This window comes from Stegodyphus dumicola, chromosome 8 (genome assembly GCF_044657685.1).
Source record: "Stegodyphus dumicola isolate Sdum_Otavi_A_Nest chromosome 8, ASM4465768v1".
NCBI classification, from domain to species: Eukaryota; Metazoa; Arthropoda; class Arachnida; order Araneae; family Eresidae; genus Stegodyphus; species Stegodyphus dumicola.
The window spans coordinates 60,623,832-60,650,186 of record NC_140775.1 but is presented as its reverse complement, the minus strand read 5'-3'; the positions used below and the strand labels follow the sequence as shown (position 1 = coordinate 60,650,186).

The window sequence follows — 26,355 nt, the reverse complement described above, 5'->3', positions numbered from 1 at the left end:
GATGCAGATAACACGGAACGCACTGTGTCTCCAACAATATTCGAAATCTCGTATTTTAAATTTCTTAAATATGTATAAGCGTGCCACAGTGTAAATGACGGTTATTTTTAACCACGTATAAAACTTAGAATTTTCAATATATGAGACAGTTTCATTTTCTAGCCAGATAAAGTCTCACATTTTTCACAGTTATAAGGTGAAAATAAAAGTTATTTTAACAGAAAAGCTTTATAGCAATTTTTTTAACCCTAATCAACATTTCTTTGCTTTTTGTGCGAGAAACGCAATTATCATAAAAATATTTGTCCATTTTTAATTAAGGAAGTCGCACATACTAATCACAACACTTAATATCTCACTTTCATAAGTAAACATCATCTACGTTAGAAATGTATGTACCCATTACTTAGGAAATGATTTTCCTCTCCAAAACTCCAATGAATTACGTTAGCATTTAAAAATGCAGTGTATATGTTCAAAGCAATAGCTGAAGAATGCTACTGGAATAGCTCGAGATAAAATAAATTTTCAAGAAAGTCACTTTTAACGATGAATGGTTTCACCAAAATTGTCTGAAACCTTTCTGCAAAATTTTCTAAGAAAATTAGATGGTACCTAATATATTGCTAAACAAAAATTTCTTGCTCCACCAGCGAATGATGGATCTCTGGACATAAATAAATATGTAAACGTGCAACCTTACTTCCTGAAATTACCATGTGATAAAACTTCATTGACACAAAGATTCATGAAATGTCAGCCCTAACTAGCACTCAAAGAAGACAGGCCATAAGCAATTAACTTAAATTCTTTGAACTGTATTATAGATGAAATAAATCATGATATACATAACACATCTTTAACAACCGTAATGCTAACAATAGGAAGCATATAAATTTAAATATTTATGCCAATAAAATAAAATAATAATTGAGCAGACATTTTACAAGGCATTTGAATATCTTAATTATACGCATGTGTGTGAAAGGGACAAATGGGGCAATCTTGCGAGTAATTTGAATAATGCTTATAAATCTAACAACTGATTAGCTGATGTAAATTTTCTTATTTATAATAAAAGAAGTAGGGGAGGTTCGAACAACTACGTGCAAAAAAAAATGTGTAAATTGACAACTTTTTTAGTTACAGCGTCTCTTTACTCACATGTGAAGCTAATCTATGTACCTTTATACACGCATTTTAGTGCAATATATGTTCTATATTGTATGAACGTTGATTCAGTAGTTTAAAAATTGGAATAATATAGTATTTATTAGCACAAAGGGCGTTAGCTCAGGAGGGCTATTAATTTCGTTTTGACATTTTGCTTCCAAAACTTCAAAAGTCTGAATCATTTCTCAAATATTATCGCCAGGTATTATATAACGGTACATAGGGCCATCAAATTTTGAATAACGTACATCTCCACCCGGATATGGGCATTTGGAAGCCTAATTTGGAATTTGAAATTTGTTTTATTACCTAATTCATATTTTGTAAAGTATTTATGAGTTTTAGATTAAGAAACTCAACGATTTCAAAGTGAGCAGTGGCAACACTGCACGAAAAAAAAAAAAAAAAAACCTTTTGCTGTGCATCTTAAATTCTAAAGATATGCTCTTTTTAAACTATTTTGTGATATAATAAATAAAGGTATATGTATACAGGTATATATAGTTCCATCATTTGAATAATATTATATCATTCGAATTACAGATAAATGAAATTCAGTTTAAAATAAGTTTCATCGAGATTAGTTAATTTTAATCATTTGTTAGTAAAGAAATGAAATGTAATTCAGATCCTATATTTGTGCCTTAGTTAAAACGATATCAAGCAGATTTTAATTATTTATATCAAACGTTTAACTCTAAATGAATCCGTCAGTGGGATCATGAGATATTCTAAATTATCTTTTATTGAAATCATAATCATGAGAAAAGTAAAGATGAACAGTTTATATGTGCAAAAAGATAATATTAAATAAAAATTGGAAAGGAAGTGAAAATTAAGATAAAACAATTACCTTAATTTTTCTTTAAAAGAGAATATGTAAGACATACTATATTTTTTATTTATAAAAGAAAGTTTTGAAATGTTCAAACGCAAAAATTGGTCAGTTTTATTAAAATATGTCGTTTTAAGTAAAACTTAATAAAAAAGTATTAGAAGAGTCTCGTATCGGTATTCAGTTTAGGAAGTATAACTGAAAATTAGTTTTAAGGTCTTAAAAAAAAAAAAAAAAGATGAATCCATGTTTGTGATAACATAAAATATTCCGCTAGTTTATGAAATGCACCTTAAAACTGTTTTGAAGATTTCTATTTTCATTTCATTTAAAACGTATTGTAATAAATAAAATTTCCAGTTTTAAATTTGTATATTTTAATTAATAAAAAGTGCATAAATAACTAAAATAGCAACTTTAAATGGAAAATATTCTTTTTTTTTTCAGCTTTGCTAAGAAAGCTTTAAATGCGTTACTGAAACTTCTTTTCAGGATATTTGTTTCCAAATTAAATTTTGAGCTTGATACGGACTAAATGTGCTAAACTAATAAAACTTTCGTATTATATCTATGTTGCGAAACAAAACATGTTAGAAATATTTTATATTTCAAATTTAATTTCCTTTAATTGAAATATTTGTAGTTGCTCATAACTAGAAATGCCAATAACTATGTATTCTATTGACAATTATTAATTAAGCGCTGTATTTTAATTAATTACTGTATATTCTAAACATTCTAAAGTATTTCGCTTAAATTAATGGCTTAGAGTTAAATCTAGTTTTAGGCAACGAAAATTTTTTTATCCTGAGAAGAAGGATGAAAAAAGTCACATTTAATCTTATGAAAAATACTTATTTGTAATTAAAAACTAATGATTTTCAAAAAATTGGTTTGGGGGAGTATTACACATAAGCATTCAAACTACGCAATTTTGCATCTTAATGCAGTGCACAATGTTGCCCTACGCTATTTCTAGCTTTAGAGCAGCAAAATAAAAAATTAAAATCTAATGTGTTGAGAGGAAAGCAAATATTCATTTTTTAAAAATTTATATGATCGGACATTAAGCTGGGGATTCGAGTATACATTTCTAATTGAATATTATCTTCCTTCTTCTAAGAATTGATAATATCTTACATGATCCAAATGAAAATTACGTATTTTTGCTACCAAATTATGCCTCAATACTGCATTCCATAGAGTGACAGAGTTATTGCCGTTCGTAGAGCGTAAAGGCATGGCTGCTAATTTTATTTTACGGTAAGCAAATTACTGGGTATTGATCCATTTAACATATTCCAAGTGGGAGACCAGCATCACAAACGTGAGCGAAGATCGATGTATGATTTTCCTGCGCGTGGTTAAGATGCGTTTGCTGAGCCCGCATACAATGTTTAATTATCTTGCGGATTGGATTATTCAATTAAAGCAAATCCCACAAGCGCTGTCAGCGTAATTCCCTCCTCCATCTGATCGACAGTACCCACAATTATATTGCGATACTTACTGGAAAATAATATATAGATCCTAATGCTTAAACAGGGGCCATGACGCTTATGCTTCGTGGGCACTGCGTTTTACGTGGTGGCATTAATATTAAGTTTGTTTAGTCAGCTAGCCGCCTGCATTTTAATTCGCATAGTAAAATTAGTTCGTAAATTTAGGTTTATAAGATTTCAATCTAATTGATTTTAAGCTTAATTTATAATCTTGGTCATAGTTTCCTATAATCATTTTCATACTGAAGGCGATAACAAGAATCCTTACACATCTATAGAAGAAGAGTAAAAGAATTTGAAATTATCCCCTATACTTTAACAAAACAAGCGTACTCTTCGATAAAATGCATGTGCATGATGAAAGTTTATCTGCACAGTGACTTTCCATATGACAGTTATCGGTGACTCTTCATCAGACACATTGCAAATGACATATATGACCAATTCATTCACAAATGATCTTGAACCACCACAGAAATTGCTAATACGAAGTATCAAATGATACCATAATATGCAGAGATGAATGGTCGGTAAGTATAATTAATGGAACTAAAATGTGAAACTGACGAAAGCGTATTTCCATGTGTATAAGCACTAAGTATTAATGTATTTGACATAAGTTTTAAAGGAAAGAATTATTGAACAACTCTTCAAAGTTCGAAGTATATATTAACGATTTAATGAGAACTTGGAAAATAATGTCGTATGCGATATTACCAATTATTCATGTCGCTTTAATTATGAGGGAATCTAAGTTTGAGCAGAAACTTACGATGAATAATGTATGTTCCGTGTATTGTCAAATTCTAGTAACGTACACATTTGCAGCAAATAGCTCATTTATTTTCGTTACTTGGCTAAAACAATCTGCAGAATAGACTCTTAACTTACCATCCTCTGTATAATTTATCTTCTTGGAAACTGCTATTTGCTCTCCACTTAATGAAGGACACTCAGATTAAAGAGAAGAAGTAATTACAACTAAGACGTGAATGTTTTCCGTCTTTATCACTCGTTTACAATTTTGTAAACGAGACAAAATTTACTGTTTCAAGTCTTTAGGGTACAATGTTTAGGGGTATTTAGATTTTAGTTATAATAAACTGTTTTTATTTTAGAACATAAAAATTTTTCAAAGGAAACAAAGCTTAACTCTCCTTTTACAGTGGTGATAACATCCATTTAGAAAGGTGGAAGAGTTTAATTGGATGCTTAGCAACAGTAGAATTTTTATAGTGATTCCTGCCGTTGAATTGGGTTCCGTTTAGTTTATTATGGCAAAGAACACTAAGGTCTATCTGCCTAAGGGGAGGAATGCCTTCATGGAGGAATTTATGAGGAAAACTGGCTCGTATACACATTACACATGAGGAAAACCCCGAAAACGCCCATAAAGCCAACCTGTTCTCATGGATTCGAACGTAAGTTGGAACTACCAGTGGTTCAGCGATTTTACCGCTCGGCCGTTGTTGGGCATCCGACCATTGAAAAAACAGATCTAAGTACACTGATAATAAAGTAAAAATAGCAGTTTTGTAATCTTGCTTGCAACGAGGAGAGGGAATTAAAAAAAGGAGAAGCAGAAAGTATTTGGTTGAAAAGCGAATGCGAAAATTTTATAAAGGGTTGCGAAAAGTTTATTAAAGAAATGTTAATACCAACTTACCAATTTTTCTTATCTTGCCAGCTGAACATAATATATATATATATATATATGAGTGTTTTGAAAAGGAGACGGATATTACTGGTTAAATCTGTAGGCAACCATTTGTTGTTCATTGCAGTAAAATGAGATTATTATGTTATTTACATAGAAGCAATATTTTAAAATTTCTCAAAACTTATACAGCTATATTTTTCCTTCGTTAATAGGACTGACAATTCTATTCTTTCTTTTATATTCTTTTTACAGAAACTGCTCAAAAATTGTTTCTGAGTTTGATATGTAAATTTTTGTGTTTAGCTTCATGTCCTGGACAGTTTCCTGATTGAATGTTAAATACAGTGTCAATTTATTAATAATGCGATTATTCTTACGTTCATAGATAGTGAAATATCCCAACTCAGTTGCAGAAATAGCTGCAAGAAGCCATAAAATTTAAAATAAGAAACAATAGTGAGTGATAAAAATAACATACCACTGTAAATGCGGAAAGGAGATTTCACGAAGGAATATTATGTGCTTGGTAGAATATGGAAATAATTATTATCTGTTATGAGCTGTTAATGAAAATCATACATTGAAAAAGATATATTGTAACACGAAAAGTAGTTCTGTTATGGTTAAATCGAGCTTAGTAATGAAACACTATCTGCGCTAGAGTCAAGAAAAGATATGCTGTTCCCTTATATCAAAATATAACATGACATTCACGAGAAATGCTTCAAAAATTACAATGATTTTCAGAGAATATCACTCTATCTTTTAAACTATCACCAACTATTTACCTCCTAGGAGACTTCAAAATTACTTTAAACATACTGAATTTAGAATAAGGTTATCCGAATTATCTCAATTTATTTCTAGGCTATATTTTAGACCATCTATCAGCAAAGCATTAAAAATGTAAAATTAAGATGAAAAACATCTGCAAAGGATAAGTGTAAATATAAATATATCTTAGACTGAGCACCGAAGCTCTTTAAATTTTCTCCAAAAACCGAATTCCATAAGACCTGACTTAGTAATTGTTAATAAGTAATTTCTCAGTAACGCAAAATTAAAATTAAAATTCAACGGAGAACAGCATTTGCAAAGGATTTTTTTATTGAATTTTAATACTTTTCACAATATAATTATACGCCAAATGATTTCTGAATTTCATATATCTAGAATATTTCGTTGTTATTAATGTGTAATTATCTTTAGGTAATGATTAACCTTTTGCTTTCATGTATAACTTTTCTTTACTCTTTTCCCACATTCATTGTGTAAATAAGAAATTAACCAGAAAATGACAAAAAGGCTTAATTTGGAAAGATATAATTTCTGTGAAATTAGCTTTATCAGCTTCTGAATTAGAATGCTATCCAACGTTAGCTATTGATCTTATTTTCAAGGAGCCATTGCGTAGCCTAGGAAAACGCAAGACTACTTGTAGGGTAAGTTTGATTTTGTATAAAGTTACTTCGATCGATAATGGTGAAAACCCAGGTGGGTTTCATTTAAATTTATTTTTCTTAAATATATAAAATTTTGTACATTATGTATGAAATATATATAAATTTTATATAATATACCTAAATATTTAAAATGTTATATCATATATTTTTTTAATAAATTGTTGAGAAACGTACTATGATCCTGTGCCTCAGATTTATGAATGGTTCCAAATGGGAAGTTATTAGTGTGCAAGCATGCTGCAACTCACAGAGCTTCATTTTGCTGATAATTTTTGCATTATAAATTCGCGTAATACATTAGGTTATTTTATTTCACAACGTCCGATTTTATTCACAGTATTTTATTTAGAGATGTGATTTAGCATTGAACTTGATCATTTGAAGAGAAATTCTTCAAAAGCACAGAGAGCAAGAATGTAGAAGTATCAAGAAAGTGCTCTTCCTTTATGTGAAATTTATATTTGCTCATATAGATTTCTGAGTAATTTGCAGAGAAACATGAGCATCAGACATAGCACCTTTAGTGTGTGATAGTTCATTTCAACAGAAGAATGTATTGAGATTACAAGATATGAATTATTGAGTTATTGTAGTGCATTATTATTATTTCTTTTTATAATCATTTGACACTAGAAAGAAATATGCTGTCGTTTAATAATATTACAAAGAGTGTTTATTAATTATAATAATGGCTCAAATGTTTAAAAAAAGATCACTTATGTATATTTTAAATCATACAAACTGCCTGTGGTTATTAATAAATTTTTTAAAAAATGCATATTATTAAGAAGTATATGCATTGCTTTAAAACGCTCACTTGGCTATATTGCTTTAATATGAGAGATACATTAAGTATCTTATGCGCAATTTGTAAGCAATATTTTTGTGAACTAGAAATTTTGCATGCTGACATTAAATAGTCAGCATTAAGAACAAAATTAATAGCATTAAGAACAAAAGGTCAGAAAAATAACAAAACTAAGTGGTGAGCCCTTTTTTACTATCAATTTTTGCTTTGGAAAAATGATATGTTACGTTATTAAAGTACAGCCTCACCTTGAAAACTCAGAACTCTTAATAATAGAGAAAATTATTCTTAGAATAAATTAATAGAGTATCATTTGTTATTATTGAAATTTAGATAGTCTACTCCTCTTCACTGTTTGCTTCAGCCAATTAGAGAAATTATTTAAACTTAGGATAAGTAACTAACAGAAAGAGCACTGGGTAAACGTTCTTTGTTATGTATGAATGCCAGTTTGGAACCGATTGACATAAAATGCTTCACTTCAGAGGTGAACAAGAAATGTTATACAAAATGTTGTTTTGAATCTCCAGCCAGTGGAATACGGGTTAGCTTATGTATTAAACGAAACTAAAATACTAGAGTTCAAAGCAGACACGAATATCATCAGCTATTTAATTTAGTACTTGCAGTTTAACTGAATTTCTGATTATGTGTTATTTTCCGATGTGATATAGTAATTTATGCTCTTCTTCTGTTAATTCTGTAAACGTTTTAATAACTACAAAAGGGAAATATTGTATGATAAATTAAACTAGATAAGTTGAAATGAAAATGATATATCAAATTTTCATTTTGCGTTGCATTTCAGAACCGTTAATTTTCAGTCTTATACAGCACGTAAACTTAAGTAATTCGTAACTGGTCTAATAACATAACTGGGTGCATCGTTCAGGTCATATCAGTTGTCTAAAAAAGATCAGTTGTATTTATAAGCATTTTAACTTCCATATCCATATCATGTTTCATTATTCAAGATACATCTGACAAAAAGGAAACCTGCTTGATAAAACTAACCTTAATTCTACTATATTTTAGGAGATACCCCATTCGTGTAGAGTAACTTAGAGAAATAAGAAATAGTTTGGAATCCATTTCGAAATTATAAATGCTGAGAAGAATCATTAATACATTACTGTAGAAACTGGATTCAAGAACTTTGCCCTCAAACATTTTATAGAAGGAATAGAACAAACTGATTGATACAGAAAATTAAATACATTCATCTTAATGTACTCAATATCTATCATTTCAAAGTAATATAATCGCATGGATCTATATCTAACAGATTTTGTATCATTAGTAATCAGATTTCGCGTTTGCTGAATCATATGAGATATTTAAATGACACATTATCTACTATGTAATCTGAAGATTTTAAAAGTAATGAAATCAGTATTGCTTCTGAGCAATCTCAATAACCTTATCTAAAAAGTTGAACTGCAAACCTGAAGCTTTTAATGACTTCATTCTTTATAGTCCATGCCCCATAATTCATGACGAGTAGACCTGGAAAATGCAGCATGGGCCACAAACCTCTATTCTCCATCTTGATTAATAAGATACAGTCAAGCATGTGACACATTTTGAAATGAAACGATGAAGTTTTTAACTTAATTTGACATTCTTCATTCCTCATTGCAACACGGAGTAACTTTATAAACTGGAATAGGAAGATGTGTAGATGTGTTTCCCACGCGCTGTTTACAGTCCATACGAATACATTAACGTCTGGAAGGTGACATGGATTCTCGTCCTTTTTCAAATTCTTAAGGTGTCAAAATAGTGCCGTCTAGGTGTGTCTTGCTGCCTCGTTAGCTTTACATTAACACTGGCGGAGTTTTCATGCATTCATGTGAAATGACAAAATTTAGCACTTTATTAACATAGGAAATGGCATTCTATGAAAATGATCCTTTTTTTTCCTTGATATGAAAAAAATCTTCCAACACTTAGTAAGTGTTGGTAAAAACCTAAATGTGATGTTACTTAATTACGAAAGCTTTCTGACAGGAAAACTAAATAGTATACTTATTAGAAATTATCCAAATTTTCTTTTATTCAAATCGAATTCATGAAGGTCGTTGTAACGCTAATTTAGCTGATTAATGAAATGTTATGTTAAAAGAAAAATGACATTATGCTAATGGACTATTTTCGAGATTTTTCATGGGTTCTTAAAACGAGTTAGGTTGTTATATTAAGTGGCAAAAATGCGAGTTGGTTGTTTTTTTAATTAAGACCTGCTAATCATTTTGCATGCTTTTGCTTACCTGCAACCTCATGTAGAATTTCTAATTATCGTTACAATATTCATGAGAAATATTTAATGTGAATTATAGCGCCATCCGCCGAATTATATTGAGATATTACTAACTTAAGAATGAGGATATTAAATGAGGGATAAAATGAACTATATTATGTAAATCATCAGTAGCAAAAGATGAAAAGGCTTTCATACTTTGTTCACAAAATACTGATTAAAATATCCTAAGTTTCGAAGAGTAAAAGATTAATTTTTCGGATCCCTAGTGTATCTCAGATATGTATAGCTTTACTAAATAATGAGCTCCCTAATCTACGCATGTAATTAATTTCCCAAGGAAAACATTTTGTTCACGGAGTAATCCCAGGTAAGTAATTCTTTCTGTATTTTGTTACTTTACTTAAATACATTTAAAGCAACACCCGTGAAATTGAATTTTTTTAATAACGCGTCATAAAGACTTTTGTAACCCTTTCAATTAAAACATGGATATAAGGAATGTTTAATTCATTTTCTCCTAATTTTTATTGTAGTAAGTATTTAACAAACGGGGTATTGGTAAGAACTGTAGTACCGGGTATATGAACACTTCAAGAATGCACATTCATCTCTGTCTACTTTATGTCAGAGTTTCTTAAACTGTGGGACCTGCAGCAGAGGGTCGCCAAACATTTTAGCAGGTATTGATATTTCTTATTATAATAATTTTAAAATTACCAAATATTTTTACACAATGTATCTGAAAATAGATAGAGATAAGACAATACAGAAAAAGAAACGAAAACATTTCCACGCATTCTTTTTATAATATAAACGTTCATTTTACTTGCTTTGCACGTGGCGCTGTTATTTCGTCTGTTACTTATTTAAAATTTTCACATTGTTCTATGTCTTAAAATTAAAAATTAAAGTTATTCACCTAAAACTGTAATACAGTGCAAGTGAAAAGATTTACAGTTTCACTCACGCGTGTGTCGGATTTGCGCAGTACTTATGGGGTCCGACAAAATTTTTCTAAATAATGTGGGGTCCTTGGAGTCGAGAAAAAATCTCAGTGATAGAAAGGGGTCGTGGTTGAAAAAAGTTTAAGAAATCTTGCTTTATGACATACAGCCACTCAAAATGTGTATTTATTTCAAACGGTCTTAAACATTCTCTGAAATCATTCTTTAAGCTATATGTGAATTTCTATACTTTAATAGAAATAAAAGATATATATTTTGGACAAGATTCCTTTAAGTAATTTATTTAATAAACGAAGATTTTATAGCATCCATTGGATTCCATTATTTCCTAAATGTTTTTTTTTTCAGAAAAAGTAATATAAAGTTCATTGGATAAGCACGATTATAATAAAGCATTAGACAGTTAATATTCTTATGTCAAATAAAACTAGCTCTCATTTGTTTCATGCACTGAAGAAAACTCCCCGAAACTAATGCTTGAATTATTAGTATTAGTGCTTATCTTAAGTTCAAGATTGTAGACGTATTCCTTATTGATCCTAAAAGAAGTGATCAAAATATACTTTAATTTCTTATCATAGATCTTTGCACGAAAGTTCTGACTATAGTCTAATGTATTCCATCCCAGTTTTTGATGAGAAACTCTTAGGAATCCAAGATCCTCACATAATTCATTATCTTCCATCAATCACTAAAGAGAGCTTTTCTAGCTGACAGATTTTCAGAAGTAACTATTTCGCACAGATTTTGCAGTCGCAATCACATATAGCTGACCAAGCGTTCGAAGTTTAAACCTATACCGAAAGAACAGCTTTCCGTTTTATTACGAGAAAAAATATAATCCATGCGAAGCTCTGCGGTAGTAGTTTAAAAATGGGATTATTCAAGGTTTTTCCAGAACTGGAATTCAGTATTTGATTTACCAGAAACTCAAAACAATTCTTTCAGGAAAAATGTAATAACTCCTATATTAAATTTCTTGCTCAACCAAAAAGAGCTTTTTTTTCCTTCACATAAGGCTCAGTCATGACAAAGTACATATTTAGACACCATAATCTATATATTCGTCTCTGAAATTGTTTTCTTTGAATTTTTCTATATATCTAATTTAATTACGTTCATCTTGGATATAGAACAGATTATGTAAGGTTTAGAAATGGTCTATTGGAAAATCCATAATTGGAGCAGAAATATGATCTGAATTGTTTCTCACATTGAACTCAAACATTACTGTTGATGACGACTGACTACACATTTAAGGTATTATATAATTAAATATCAGACAAAATTTCAGCAAAACTTACAATGTGAAATATACTAATCTACATACTGTAATTAACATCTTCTACATACTGTAATTAAGCATAATTCCGATTTTAAAAGATTACCTACCGTCAAGAGATCTCAGAAATATATGTGTAAATATTTTATTAGTAAAAATCATGAGAATTCTCAAACTTCAACGATATCATTTAACGTGATGAGTACATCGCCTTGTTTTGAAAAAGCATGAAATAAATTACCTTTGAAAACCATTTTTAAGATTATTAAAAAGAATCTAAAGCGAATCTGTAGAATTGTTAAAAAGAAGAAAGCTTGATCATTATAAATCTACAAATCTGATCAAGTACTTAAAAGCTATATTAGGCCTAAGATGGAATTGTTTTCATCATTTCTAAACATTTAAACTTTTTTATTATTTTATTTTATGTGTTCTAAGTATATTACCAACTTGAAAGCTCATTCTTTATTTTTTTTTACGATTTTTTCCCTTAAGTTATACAATTCTTCCCATACTATCCTCAGACACTATTATTCACATACTATTATCAGTTTCAGGAAAGATATGTTATTGCAAATTTCACAGTTTGTATATTCTTGTTAATTTGCGTGTTTGCATGTTTTTTTAATATTGCTCTTTTCGTCTAAGTTTATTCATTAAATGAGTTTGATAATTAAGTAAAAGACATTTTCTTAAACAAATTTATTGTATTTAATATATTTTACTAATTATTTTTGCCAAATGAAACCGAAGATTTACTTTTTTCCTTTTGTGCTTCACTTGCTATTGACCAAGTTCTCATTGAATATTGATAAAATATTCTTTTACTTTGGAGGAGAAATTGAAAGTAGGTTAAAAATCATTCCATTATTTTATATTCATTAGTTACTTAAATGTTTACGCGAATTTTACTGATTAAAGTGTGTAGGCAAATGTATGTGATTGATTACATGCAAGAAATGACAACAGTAATAATCAAAAAACGCTGAAATAAAACTATTATCTTAAACAATACAATGGAATTATACATATAGATAAACGACATTATAAACTTTAATAATATAACAAAATTAATGTAACATTAATAACCAACTCAGAGCTAGAGCAATAAATATTAATTTCATATAAAGCATTTAATTTTGAAAATTAAAGGGAATTCAAATTAAGATGATTTGTTGTAATTTAACTATATTCAAGGTGCAAATAATATCTAAAATATATGTCTTTAATATAGCGTGATTTAAATAGTTCAAATTTTGCTAATGATAACTGATTGGTTCCAAATATCCATTTTGTTTCTTCATCCTGAACTAATTAGGGTTTGCATATTACGAAACAAAGCGTATATTTTTATTCTATACCTCCCACCTGTCTTTTTAGATAAATATCGCACCATTCGGAGTCTTCAAACAATATATAACAACAGCATGGCAGAAAGTATGGGTCAAGATGTATGTAAGTGTAAAATGAACGAACAATATTTTAATTTATAGTGAAGTTATACGCGAGATTTAACACATTTAACAAGTTATATGTGAAGATTAGCACATATAAGAAAAAAGGATGCGAAGAACACTTGTCCAAAGAAATTGTAGTCAGTAACATTTTCCTCTGTGCTAAATTTTACTTTGATCTAGTAGTTGGTTAGTAGAAAATTATTTTCTTCAAATGTTTATACATCAGTATTATTAAACAGAAACTTTTAAGAAAATCTTAAATATATCCAATAATGTAAGATTAAATGAAGTATATTCGCAAGATATTGATGTACTAAGTTTCTTATTAGCACCTTATTAGAGACAAAATTTAACAACTGACATAAATTTTATATAAGACATAAAATTAATGATTTTGGAAACATGGATCACCTTGTTTAAAAAATTTCCTTAGTTTTTTCAGATCAATATTTGGGCAGCATGATGAGAATCACATATCAGTTACGCATGGCCGGGCTTTGAGAGACGTTCGAAACCAAGACAGTATATTCATTGAAATAATATCTGTAATCTTTATTAATTTACATTTCTCAAAGGAGACGAAACAATTGTACTCTCGCACTAGAAGATGTTGCAGATATAATCAGTTTTAACTTAATAAAACAAATCCACTGTAAGAAAGACACGTATTTTTTTAAGTTAAAGAAAAATATCTGGTTAAGGTTTCATACACATTTCATTCAGGGCATTTGTTACCTGAACAGTATTTAAATGGTAATCTCATCTTAGAATGTCGGTATTTACTTTATGAACTACTTGTACAATTTCCATTTTTAAAATTTTGAGATCTGAACTAATAATGGCATAGATCTCAGCCTTGATATAAAATATGATGGTGATGATCAAGTCATATGAAGTCTTCTGGCATCTCTGATGGTATACTTATATTCAACTCCATATTATTTCCTTGCTCTATTAACAATAAAGATACTGAAGGCCAAACTTTTAATTGAAACATGCTTTTATAAACACTTTATATCCCACAAAATATATTATTATAAAATTCCCTACATCTCTGAAAACGTATTTGGAAAATCCTTCCATAATCTGAGGTTTCGCAGCAAGATTTGTTAGGTAAATCGCATCTTTACGGTGCTTAACTATGTGTCTGAGATTTGACAAAACCAACTGTGACATGTAAATGTAGGAAAATATGTATGGTAATTTATAATACGTCAACGTCGTATTTTAAATGATCACAATTTGTTACACTTTAATTTGAACACTTCGAATGTTTTTGATATTTGCGGCTACTATCTAAAATAAGCATATTTTAAACATCTGAACTCAGATCAGATATTTCTTATATGATTATCTCATCCAGCAAATACAATGTTTCACATTAAATGTTTATGACACCTGTTCGCAGACACCTGTATCGAAAAGAGCTTCTTTGAAGCTCTTTTCGATACAGGTGTCTGCGAACCAAGTCTGCGAACCAATTTTAACTTTAATTATTGGTAGATAATTAGAATTTTCAGAGCTACAAGACTTTAACAATTTGGTCACATTTTTATTTTTATTATTCTTATTTTCTACTAATTTATTTTGGAGTTGATTGCTATTTCCTTCAATCATTTTTTTATATGTATTTTGTCTGTTGAAATATTTTTTATGCCCCAAGTCTTTACGGATCCTTGCAAGGGGTCTAAATTTAGTGTCATATCTCTGGAAAGAACCCTTAATTTGTTTAAATGATTGTTATGCCCTCTTTTGTACTGAATGTTACCTCTATAAGGATGATAAGTCCTACACCAATTATTACGAAAGTCTCTATGATCTCTGAAAGTTTTACTAGAATAATTATGTCTATCTTGCTTAGGAAAATACCAACAATCTGTTGTTAAGTGTCTTTTGCTACATATATGACAAGATACATTATCAAATCTGTTCCTATTTTGAGATGTAGATGCACTCTGATTTAATTTCGATTGTGAGCTATTCATCTGCATATTTTGAGACAATTCATTTATTTTATCTTTTAACTCCTGAATGATTTTATTTTGTTCAAATTTGTCTTTCAGCAGAGTGTTAATTTCCAAATTTTGCTCAGCATTAATACTGTTAAGATAGGTTTTTTGGTCATTCGAAGCATTCTCTAAATTACTAGCGAGTTCTACAGCCTTATCGAATGAAGATGGACCTAACTTTTTGACTTCAATCCTGATATCAGCTATAAGAGCCTCAAGAAATTTTGTGAGTTTCATATTTTCTTTTAACTTCTGCAAGCTAGGATTGTCAACCGAATCTTCATTAATGTACTTTATGGCTGCAGTGTTTATCTCTTCAGCTAATTCTCTGACAGACTCATTACATTTTTGAGATATGTTTTAAAATTTTTGCTGAATAACCTGAAAAGATTCAACTTTAGCAAATTTCTCTCTTAGTAATTTCCCTAAATTTTCAAAATAATTTTGCCTGGCTGCCCGTGGGTCATTGACCAAGAATTCTAGAGCTTCATCTCGACAATTAATTTTTAGAATAATTAACTTTTTCTCATTGGGCCATTTTTCAAGTTCTGCCACACTATTTATCTGATCTAAGAAGAAGTTCACATTTTCTGAAACATTAGCACTAAATGTGGGTAGAGCAGATGCTAAAGAAGTAGTCATAATAGTAGTTGACTTAAATTTTGATTTTGGCATAGATGAACTATGTTACTTATTTTTTTTTTTTTACATTATAACATTCAATTTCAAACACATTAAGATACACATAAATTTTTGACATAAATACTTAATGTTAAATTTTGTAAGATACAAAATTTTACTTATCAACATGCATAATTATAGCAATAATCACATAGGGATAACAAAATATATTTTTTAAAAATAATTTCTTAATCAATTATCATATGCTTTAGATACTTAGCATAACACTATACTTATCAAATACACGACAATCCAATGTTAGATTATTAAATTTTACTTCTGATTTAAATCACATATATCTGAATTTATTTAAATATCATACATTAATTTAAGTCACATGAGTAGCAAACAATATTAGATCACACAATTTATCTCAAGTTTACAACGCGAATTGAAAAAATTTTGTGCTTCTTTAATTATCTGAAATATCCAGGTTCTCAACATTATTTTTTTTTTATTTTTGGAACGGCATCAAATGTAATAATAATAGGTGTGCCAAATGTGATGATAAATGGGTGGTTTCCGCAATAACCCAGAAATACAGGATACGTGCAGGATGAAATGCGTGATCTGAAAAAAAAAAAAAAAAATATGGAGTTAAAGTTACTTACCCTCAAAGGATGACACTTCAAATAATGTGAATTACGAGAAATTTATTGTATCTTGACATCGTGAAATTTTAAATTAATACTAGTATAAATCGAGAAAACATAGCCAGACAGAAGACAATAGACGGCGAACAACTGTTGTTCATTTCCCGCCCACTTTCGCGTTATTTAGATATATTTTATGTAGAGTCATAAGGGCATGGTAATACTAAATTAGAGTAAACACTTAAGTTACTTAAATTTTTCGTTGATAATTTTCTTAAGAGCCGTTTAGTAAATCATCTTTCAATTTCTATTGTATAATGTAGTACTTCAGTAGAGTTTTATGATATTCTGCAAGGTGAAAACGATAATGAGTAAGATTTAAAAAATTTTACTTTATTTCTGACAGGTTTAAAAAAAAACTTCTCTTGCTTTTTGTAATGTGAGATAAATTTTTGTAAGAAGGTATATAATGTTTGCGATGAAAACTAAAGTATTTAATTAACTTTATTAAAATAATATACTGCATGCATGTGAATATAACATAAATACAAATTAGAATATTTAGAATATCCAAAGCATTAAACCTAATCATATCAACTACATAGAATAATTTGAAGATATGGATTTACGCACATATTTATTAAAATTGCATATTTATTTATTGCTTCTTAGCAATTTCATTTGTTTTTTTAGCCATAACATTATGAGTTTATAAGAATACCAAAAATACAATAAGAATATTCAATAAAAAGTTACACAAAATTAATTTTCAAGTTCCTGAATTAGAAATTTTATAAGAATATCCGATTTCATGTATTCTTGCAAATTGATTTTATAACACATTGTAACTTTAAACTTATACACTGTAATAATAAAAGTAAATGAAATTTTAAATAGAGTGTAATTTTATAGCAGGAAACGTCCTCTTAGTCTCACGATGATAATTTGCTAAGTAATTTAGATTCTCAGTAATCTGGAGAAATAAATTATGTGTTGGCCCCCTTAAAAAAAGGTATAAAAAATTCAAATCATTATGGAAAAATTCTTTCGGTTCCCTTTCACACTGTCGCAACGTTTAATAGACTACGGCTTCCTAAAGTATCATTATCACATCTTAAGCAAATAAAGGAAAAATCCGTCTTGTTTTTGAATATATTGAGAAACTAATTATCGGAAAACTCTTACGTTGTTATTTAGCATATATAGAAAAGAGGTAATTGTGTTTTTTTTAACGACTTAAAACTCATATCGTTATTTGCATGAAAGACTGCTGAAGAGATTTTGAGAGCTATTTACGTATTCAGGCCACGATGTTGGTGAAATCAATTGATATTTATATGGAAGAGGAATGTATTTTTGAATGAGGATATTAAGCAAAAGTAAAGTGTCTTTTATAATCAATATATAAAATATTTCTTTAAATTATATTAAATTCTAATGAAAAGAATTTTCATGGTGTATTATTTCATTTGTTCTTAAAGTATATATATATATAGTATTTCAGATCAAGAAAACTACAACTATGCAATACGAAGAACAAATGATGTAGAAAAACTGGCAGACGTTGGAGGTACTTAGCGATACAAACCGATAGGTTCTAGAAAATAGCACATTTGGAGAGCGTGAACTTAAAAAATAAATGAACAATCTTCCAACAATAAGCAAAATAGTACATTCCGTGAAGTTTGTTTGCTTGAAGCAATTCCTGAAACATACATTATGATATGAACTATGTAAATGGTTTTTAAGGTCCAACTGGATCGCGATTCTGTAAACGAAGATCATCTAGAATTATGAAAACACACACTTTAAATTTTACATATTTTTGCGTTATTTTCAAAATTTTCAATTCGCTGCTATACAGATCATTTTTCAGTTATCAAACAAAATTTCTATTTTCAAAGGAGAAAATTAACGAAAGATATTCTTTCGACATTTATTACAACACTGTAAGGTTTATCCTAAGTTTTAACAGTTATCTTTAGTTACAGCTACTTTCCTATCCCTCTTAATTTCAGCTTATAATCTCCTACCAGAATATGTTTTTAGAATCGCGGTTAATGCAAATGAGTAAGAGCGGTGTTTAAGTCGAAGTTCCACTGACTTCGTTAGAGAACTCCCGTCCTTTAGTGGCTGCTTCTAAGGACCCAAATGATTTTCTGTCATTATATCGGGTCACTTTATTATCGGTTCAGAGTTAAAAAGTGTTCCTGAGCCTGATGTTACAAATGAGAAAATTTCCACCCGTGAACGGTGGAAATTAGTCCCACAGATTTCCTACTCGTTTTGGAAATCGTGGTCAAAAGACTACTTGATTCAGTTGCAAGTGCGCAACAAGTGGAAACTTGTTAAACTTGTTAAATTGTTGTTAATTCTACAAATATTCCATGCAGATTTACTAAAGGCATAAACACTTTAACTGAAAGATAAGAACAGCATAATTCAATCATTTATAAAGCAAAAAATGCGCAGTTTATCAACATATAAGAATAAAAAAACTGAGCTCACTGAGCCGAGTAACACACTAGTGAGTGGGAATATAATATGTTTATATTTTATATACTTTTTGGTGCCGCCGATTGCAACAAAAAAAGGAGGTGCACATCTACATGTTGTAGCAGTCCTATATAGAAACTTTCAATGTTCTGAGGCTACTCGTTTTTGAATTATGCGAGATACATACATACATACGTACGTACAGACGCCACAAAAAATATCTTCATAATCCATTTTAAATCTGTTTCATAATGCGTTTGCGGAAAAAGGGTACTTTATTCTGACCTTACGTACATTGTCATGCAAAACCATCGTTAAATTGCATGGATATTTTCGTTGAAATATGGTACCCAGAATTTTTGGTGATTAGAATACTTCCTTTACTTCGTACAAGGAAGTAAAAATGCGGAGAATGCTGAGAAAGAAATTCCCCGACGCGTATATATATGTTTATATATGTTTGTATATATATGTTTCTGCCGATTGCTGTAGAGAAGAAGGTGTATAGCTAGATAGTTATAGTAGTCTTATATACAAAATTTCAAAGTACCTACCTACGTACTCACATACTTACTAACGTATGTATGGGCGTTAGTACATGCAAAGTGCGTACGTATATAGATACGCGTGTCGCAAAACGAAAAGAATTCCTTTTGAGTTAATTTTAAATCCAGTTTATAATCCGTTTTGGAAAAAACAGTCCTTAATTCTGTATAGACGTATAGACGTTACGCGAAATTAAGTCCTCCGAATCGATTCTTGAAAGTCAAAATGGATATTTCTGACCGAGTATATTACTAAATGTTGTTGGAGAATCCAGTAAAAACCCAGGTACCGTCTAAATATTAAAAAAGTGATAAAATATTCAATTGTTCGCTCAGAATATTGAGTGAAATGCAGACTCAGGAAAGCTTTTATTGACATCTGAATAAAGTGAAAAGTACCCTTGGGACTACCGTAGTCATTTTACGCATATTCAAAGCATTATACTGGCACCTCAAAAAGAAGAGTGCATTGAAACGTGACCTGGTTTCTCAAGCGTAAAAAAAATTAAGAGTAAACGTGAATGAACCGGAGAATAAAATACTCAGAAGGAAGATTCTGTACTCGAGTTCACACTGAAATACGTTTCATAAATCTGGCAGACCCATATTACTAATCAAAACACTGATGGTACCAAAAAAAAGCAGCTAATCTTCATGATCTCAAATTAATCACTATTTTTGTTTTATTTATGATAGAAGGATAAAACATTTAAGCATTAAAAACAGGAGAGCAATTATTTATTCACGTATTTTTGTAGAACTTCCAACATTTTTTTATATATTCTTTACTAGTAATATTTATAGGACCACTTGATTTTAAAATGAACCTTTCACAGATACGTTAAATGTGCATATTTTTGAGGCACAGTTTCACTATAACATATGATCGAAATGGTGTCCCTCTAGTTCAGTGCATTTGTGTAAGATTTTTCTCATGATCCTAGTAGCATTGTCAAGTGTTTCCCATTTTATACTCTGGCTGATAGCAATATTGTTTACTTTTAACCCTTTAGAAGTCTCCGCAATATTCATGACCACAATTTGTATAAAGCTACACCACAAAATGTAGTCTTAATTGGAAATGACTAGAAACATGGGTGATTACAATCTTCAGCTAAGATAACGAGAACCTGGAACAAAAAACGGCCTCTCGTATCTTCATAATAGAATCTGCTATATCACACTTTTCTCCATCTTGCTGTGTCTACGAGTATTACGTTTTCTTCTGCACTATGATAATAAAGTTTCAGGCGTTATCTTAAAAATGTTTCACTATCAGTGGCTGCTTCTACAAACAATAAAAATACAGCAAATAGTTGGTTCTTTTGACATGGCTTACCAGGCAGTTGTTTTCAATAGTCAAGATATGATCAGTTATGTGACAAGATCCAACATCTGCTGCTAACCAACGCTCATCAATCATCTTTCTGTTTTAAAAAAAATTCGTGTTTCACCCACCATATTCTTTTGTCAACTTCTTAGATAAAATGGAGCAGTGTAGGAATTGGAGACTATTGGAAGCAAAATAGTGAGTCCTGAAGTATAGTATCCTCATGTAAACTAAACACTGTGTACATATCTAAATGGATATCTACCTGCCTGCATGTCTGTATGTCTTTAATCTAAAGACAGACCAAACGCACGAATTTTTCGGGATCTCGTTAATATTTCCAATTTTTTTAAAAATAGATAACGTAACATTTGATAGTGCTGCTCTATAGCCAAGACGACGCTTTTGTGGGATTGGAAGCGCCTTCAATGAATAAATAATCGTGCAAACTGTATTATGTTTTAGGGAATAACAAAGTCCTCCAAACAGCTGATTCAAACGGCTAATCACCTGATAACATATTATTATATTATTACGTGAAATGTAGCATTTAGGCATTCATGATGTTACGTAAAATATTAAACAATTGTGCGAAACAAAACAGAATAAATTACCATAATCAAGATAAAACTTACATAACTTAAAAAGATAACGTATAAATAAAAAAAATCTATATATATAAATAAAAAAACTGTATATATAAATAATCCATCCATATATATAAATAATATATATGCAAAAATATTAAAGTCATATAAAATAAATCCGTATTATTTTCTGAAAATAATCCTTTCCTACAAGGAATAAATATATTCTGCTCATTAAACCGAAATAAGCTACTATAGATGAAATAATATTCTATATAATACAGAAGAAACAATTTATATAGTTCCATTTATCGATAGAAATATAATTTAAACGCATCTCTCTTTTTCAAAGAATAAAGGTATTCTGCACTAATAGATCTGCGGGAAAAAAGATGACTTTAGTGAAATAATGTAAAACATATTAAAAAGGAAGCAACAGGTTATCGCTGGATCTTGGGAGTTGTGTTGGGAGGAACATTTTTATAGTTATAAAGAATAACAAGTAATTGAATACATCCTTATTTTACATATATTATTTTGTCTTATACAGTATTTTTAAAAAGACAGGAAGAATCGTAGCAGAAACATGTAACTTCAAACTAATTAAGTAACTTTCGATAAATCCAAAATGATCCTTACATAACATATTAGAATATTAAAGAATATCCTTTTTGAAAATTAAATGAATTATCATTATATTATATTATTAAATGAATATCATTAAGAATGGATATTATATATGAATTAGTATTGTAGACTTCCTATAAAGAATTCATAATTGTATTAAGTGCGATTGCTTTTGCAATGAAAATAAAATGTACATTTAGAAGCAAATATTAAAAAATGTTTTAACTACTTAATCATGAACTACTATATTTAGAGGACGACATCACTTTGATGATTTCTGATAATGCAATATGAAATTCTTCTTTGAACTTGAAATCGCTAGATCTCATGTGGGGTACACGAGGTATCTTAGGGAATATTGGGAATAAAAAATAGATGCTTTTATTTGTTTGTAGAGGAAAGTCGAGGAGCAATTTTGATATCCCCCGAGAGCGGTGTGGTATATGTATTGGATTTACTCAGTGAGATAAGCAAACATGGTTACTGGAGTGGAAGGAAAATTTTCGAAATATCAAGCTGATTACTTTTTCTGGCTAAAATTCTAAATAACTTCCAGTGCTAGAATATATTTCTCAATGTTAGAATTTTCGAAGATAGCTGTGTAGCATGTGAAATAAATAAATTTAATGTTTTTTTATAAATAATGATAATTTACTTTACATAATTTTTTTAACCCAACAGCCAATATCTTTTCATATTTAAATTTATCGGTGTCTTGAACCGACAACGTTTTATGGAGACTTTTTATATTTATTAGAAACTACAGTTAAATTTACAGCAAGAATTCTTATAAATACGCATATGTATCCCAGTTACAGTCATTGTAGGTAACGCATAGTCTTCATAGATAAACGTAGCCTATGGTGATATAGTGTTATGAGGGACAGACTAATAGCAATATTGTGGTGTTATATGGTACACTAAGAAAAAAAATGACACACTTCTTTATCTCCCATTCTACTGGATTGATTGGAGAAATTCAACTTGCGTCATGTCATTCATGTCTCGAAAGCGCGACTTAGGATATGTATGAGATTTATATATAGCATTGTTCTAGTATAAGTATTTTGACACAAAATCGGACTTTTTCTGAAATAACATACCAATGTTTTCCCATATTTCGATTCTATGACTCAAATTATGACAAACTACCAAGTTTTGTAAAACTCGCACGAGTACTTTTTAAAAAATTAGCTCTCAAAATTTTAGCTCCGCAATGTTAATTGAGTTTGGTAAATATTTATTCATCTCTCTTTTTATCAAACTTATTTGATTCTTCTTTTCATTTTTCGAAATTCAGATTCATTCCAAATAAAATTCACCCATTTTTATGATTTATCTTTAAATAATTTTTATAAATTATTCAAAAACAATTTTGAATTATAAAATTTTTATCATCATCTTAAAGTCGACGCATTTCTAAGCATACCTGCGAAAAATTGTAGTTTTTTATTCAAAATTTCCGAAGATATACGTGAATTTATATATTGGCGCGTTTAGATATTTGGCATATTTGTTGAAAGCGATAACACATCAAATGCGCTTTAGAGATTTTTCTAAAATTATTTGGAAAGGGAAACGATGTCACTTTTTTCCGCTCATGCACAATGTCAAAAGCTAAGAACGAAGTGCCTTTTTTTTTCGCTCCCGCATAATGGAAGGGAAACGAAAATTGGTTGCCACATATTAAGAAGTCCGCCAAGTGAATTAATCTTAGCGAAAATTGAAAAAAAAAATTGTGCCAAGATAAATTTGTGAATTTCTCCGTAAATATCGTAACATTTAGTATTTAGACATAATTTGAGTCGTAGAATCGAAATATGGAAAAAACATTGTACGTATTTCAGAAAAAGTCCGATTTTGTGTCAAAATACCTATGTTAGAACAATGCTATATCTAAATCTAATACATATCCCAAGTCGTGTTTTCGAGACATGAAACACTCAATTTGAATTTTGTCAATCGGCCGAGTAGAGCGGGGGATACAGAACTGTCCTTCTTCACTTCCTTCTACGAAGTAAAAAGGAAGTATTATAATCGCGAAAAGTTTCAGGCAGCATATTTCAACGAAAATATCCATTTTGACCGCTATCAAATGCAATTTAACGATGTTTGTGTGACATCTGTACGTAAGAACAGAATAAAAGATCCAAAAAATTAGAAAACTGCTTTAAAATGAATTCTGAAAGAATTTTTCGTGGCGTCTGTACGAAAATACGTACGTACGTACGTACGTACATACATGCGTTCGATACGTAGATACGTACGTACGTATGTATGTATCTCGCATAACTCAGAAACGAGTAGTTTCAGAACGTTGCAATTTTGTATATAGGACTGTTATAACATGTAGATGTGCACCTCGTATTTTAGTTGCGATCGGCCGCCCCAAACGTATAGAAATATATTTATATATATATCCACTCTGTTAGCCGGCTCAGTGATCTCAGTTTCTTTACTCTTATATGTTTGTAAATTGTACATTTTTTGCTTTAAAAGTGATTGAATTATGTTGTTCTTATCTTCCGGTTAAGGTTTTTATGCCCTTAGTAAACCTGTATGCAATATTTTTAGAATTATCAATAATTTTAAAGTTGTTTAAGTGCCGCTAAGCCTAATAATTTTTTTGATGGCGGCCATTGCTTAATTACATTTGAAACAGCAGATTAGTGGATTTGTTGCCAATCTAGAGAAACGTAGCTTCGCAACAACAAAGATAACGCCTTCATTTATTATTGCGAATTAAATCATGCTTAATCCTGTCTGGAATGTTTTCGAGGAAATATGTGTTTAAGATTTACTTCGTAATTTTTAATACAGATATTTTGAGTTTTTATGTATTTTTGCCTTGTCGCGAAGTGAGAACTGAATTAATTGAATGAGAAATACTAAATCGTCTGTGAAAAACTGTTTTTTTTTTTTTTTTTTTTTTTTTTTTTGTTGTTGTTTTGTTTGCTTAATTTCTTTTATACATCGTTCTAGCTTTATTATAGCATTTGAATAGAACATGTGGCAACGATTAGATAATTCTTTAAATTATATAAATTTTGTGCATTCTGAGTTATAATATGAACGAAATATAATACTGTTAAGTGTACCTAGCGCCAGAGTGTCGCTATGGTAAACAAATATAGTGAATTTTAAAGAGTGCATTTATTCTATTGTGGTTTACGCGCTGTCGACGAAGTAGATTTAATTCAATTCAATAAGTTTAAATGAAATGCAAGAAAAAATGCGTATAATTTAATATTCCATACAAGGAAGTCATGTGGTGTACACATCAGAATTTTTATTTCTTATTTTATTATTATTATTATTATTATTATTATTATTATTATTATTATTATTATTATTATTATTATTATTATTATTATTATTATTATTATTATTATTATTATTATTATTATTATTATTACTATTATTAGCGCAGTGTACATTATAGTTCAACCTTAAATGAAGGGGCATGGTATTTATAACATGTAACAGGAGTTAGAGTCTTTGTAGAGAGGGAGCATTAACAATCTGTCGATTCAAAAGAATTCATTTCCATAGGCTAATATAATTTAATAAGCGTATGGGATCCTTGGCTTACATCTTTCAGGACCTTTGCATTAAAAATTGCTGGATCACTATGCAAAATCGTACAAACACTATGAATGTTAGCATATCAACTGTAGGCATAAAGGCACTTTATGACTTTTTTATGAGGCCTGTACTTACTTGTACTGAACACAAAATCTCATATTTGGCTATCCTTTTCACTAAGGTCTTGTAAGGGAATAACAACAAGCACATTCTCCTAATATTCTACATTCACAAACATCCACGTCTAGTTGGGAGTTCACAAGTGCAAATGCAAATAGCATCTGCATTTCATCACACTATCTGTGGCAGTTTTCTTTACATAGAAAACTTTAAGTTAACTTTCTCATGCCTATGACCTGTATTAAATATACCGTATTTATAAATGATTACTTGAGTTTTGCAAATGGCGGAAGAGATCTAGCAATAATAACTTCGAAGTATAATTTGCCTGAATAGAGAAGGAAGGTTGTGCTATGTGTTGGATGGTGAATGAG

At 29.8% G+C, this 26,355-nt stretch overlaps 1 protein-coding gene and 1 long non-coding RNA gene across 2 annotated transcripts in view; both read right to left on the bottom strand.

Annotated features, from left to right (window-relative positions):
- The window catches only part of LOC118193364 (glycine receptor subunit alpha-2-like), a 132,908-nt gene extending 123,921 nt beyond the window's left edge, over positions 1 to 8,987 (bottom strand). The window contains exon 1 of the mRNA XM_085822991.1: positions 8,887 to 8,987. Coding sequence (XP_085679117.1) covers positions 8,887 to 8,987 — 101 coding nt within the window. The remainder of the gene's footprint in view (positions 1 to 8,886) is intronic.
- A 7,382-nt stretch (positions 8,988 to 16,369) lies between these two features.
- Positions 16,370 to 26,355, bottom strand: part of LOC146995859 (uncharacterized) — a 344,090-nt gene continuing 334,104 nt past the window's right edge. Inside the window, exon 3 of the long non-coding RNA XR_015042846.1 lies at positions 16,370 to 16,668. This is a non-coding gene — a long non-coding RNA (uncharacterized LOC146995859). The remainder of the gene's footprint in view (positions 16,669 to 26,355) is intronic.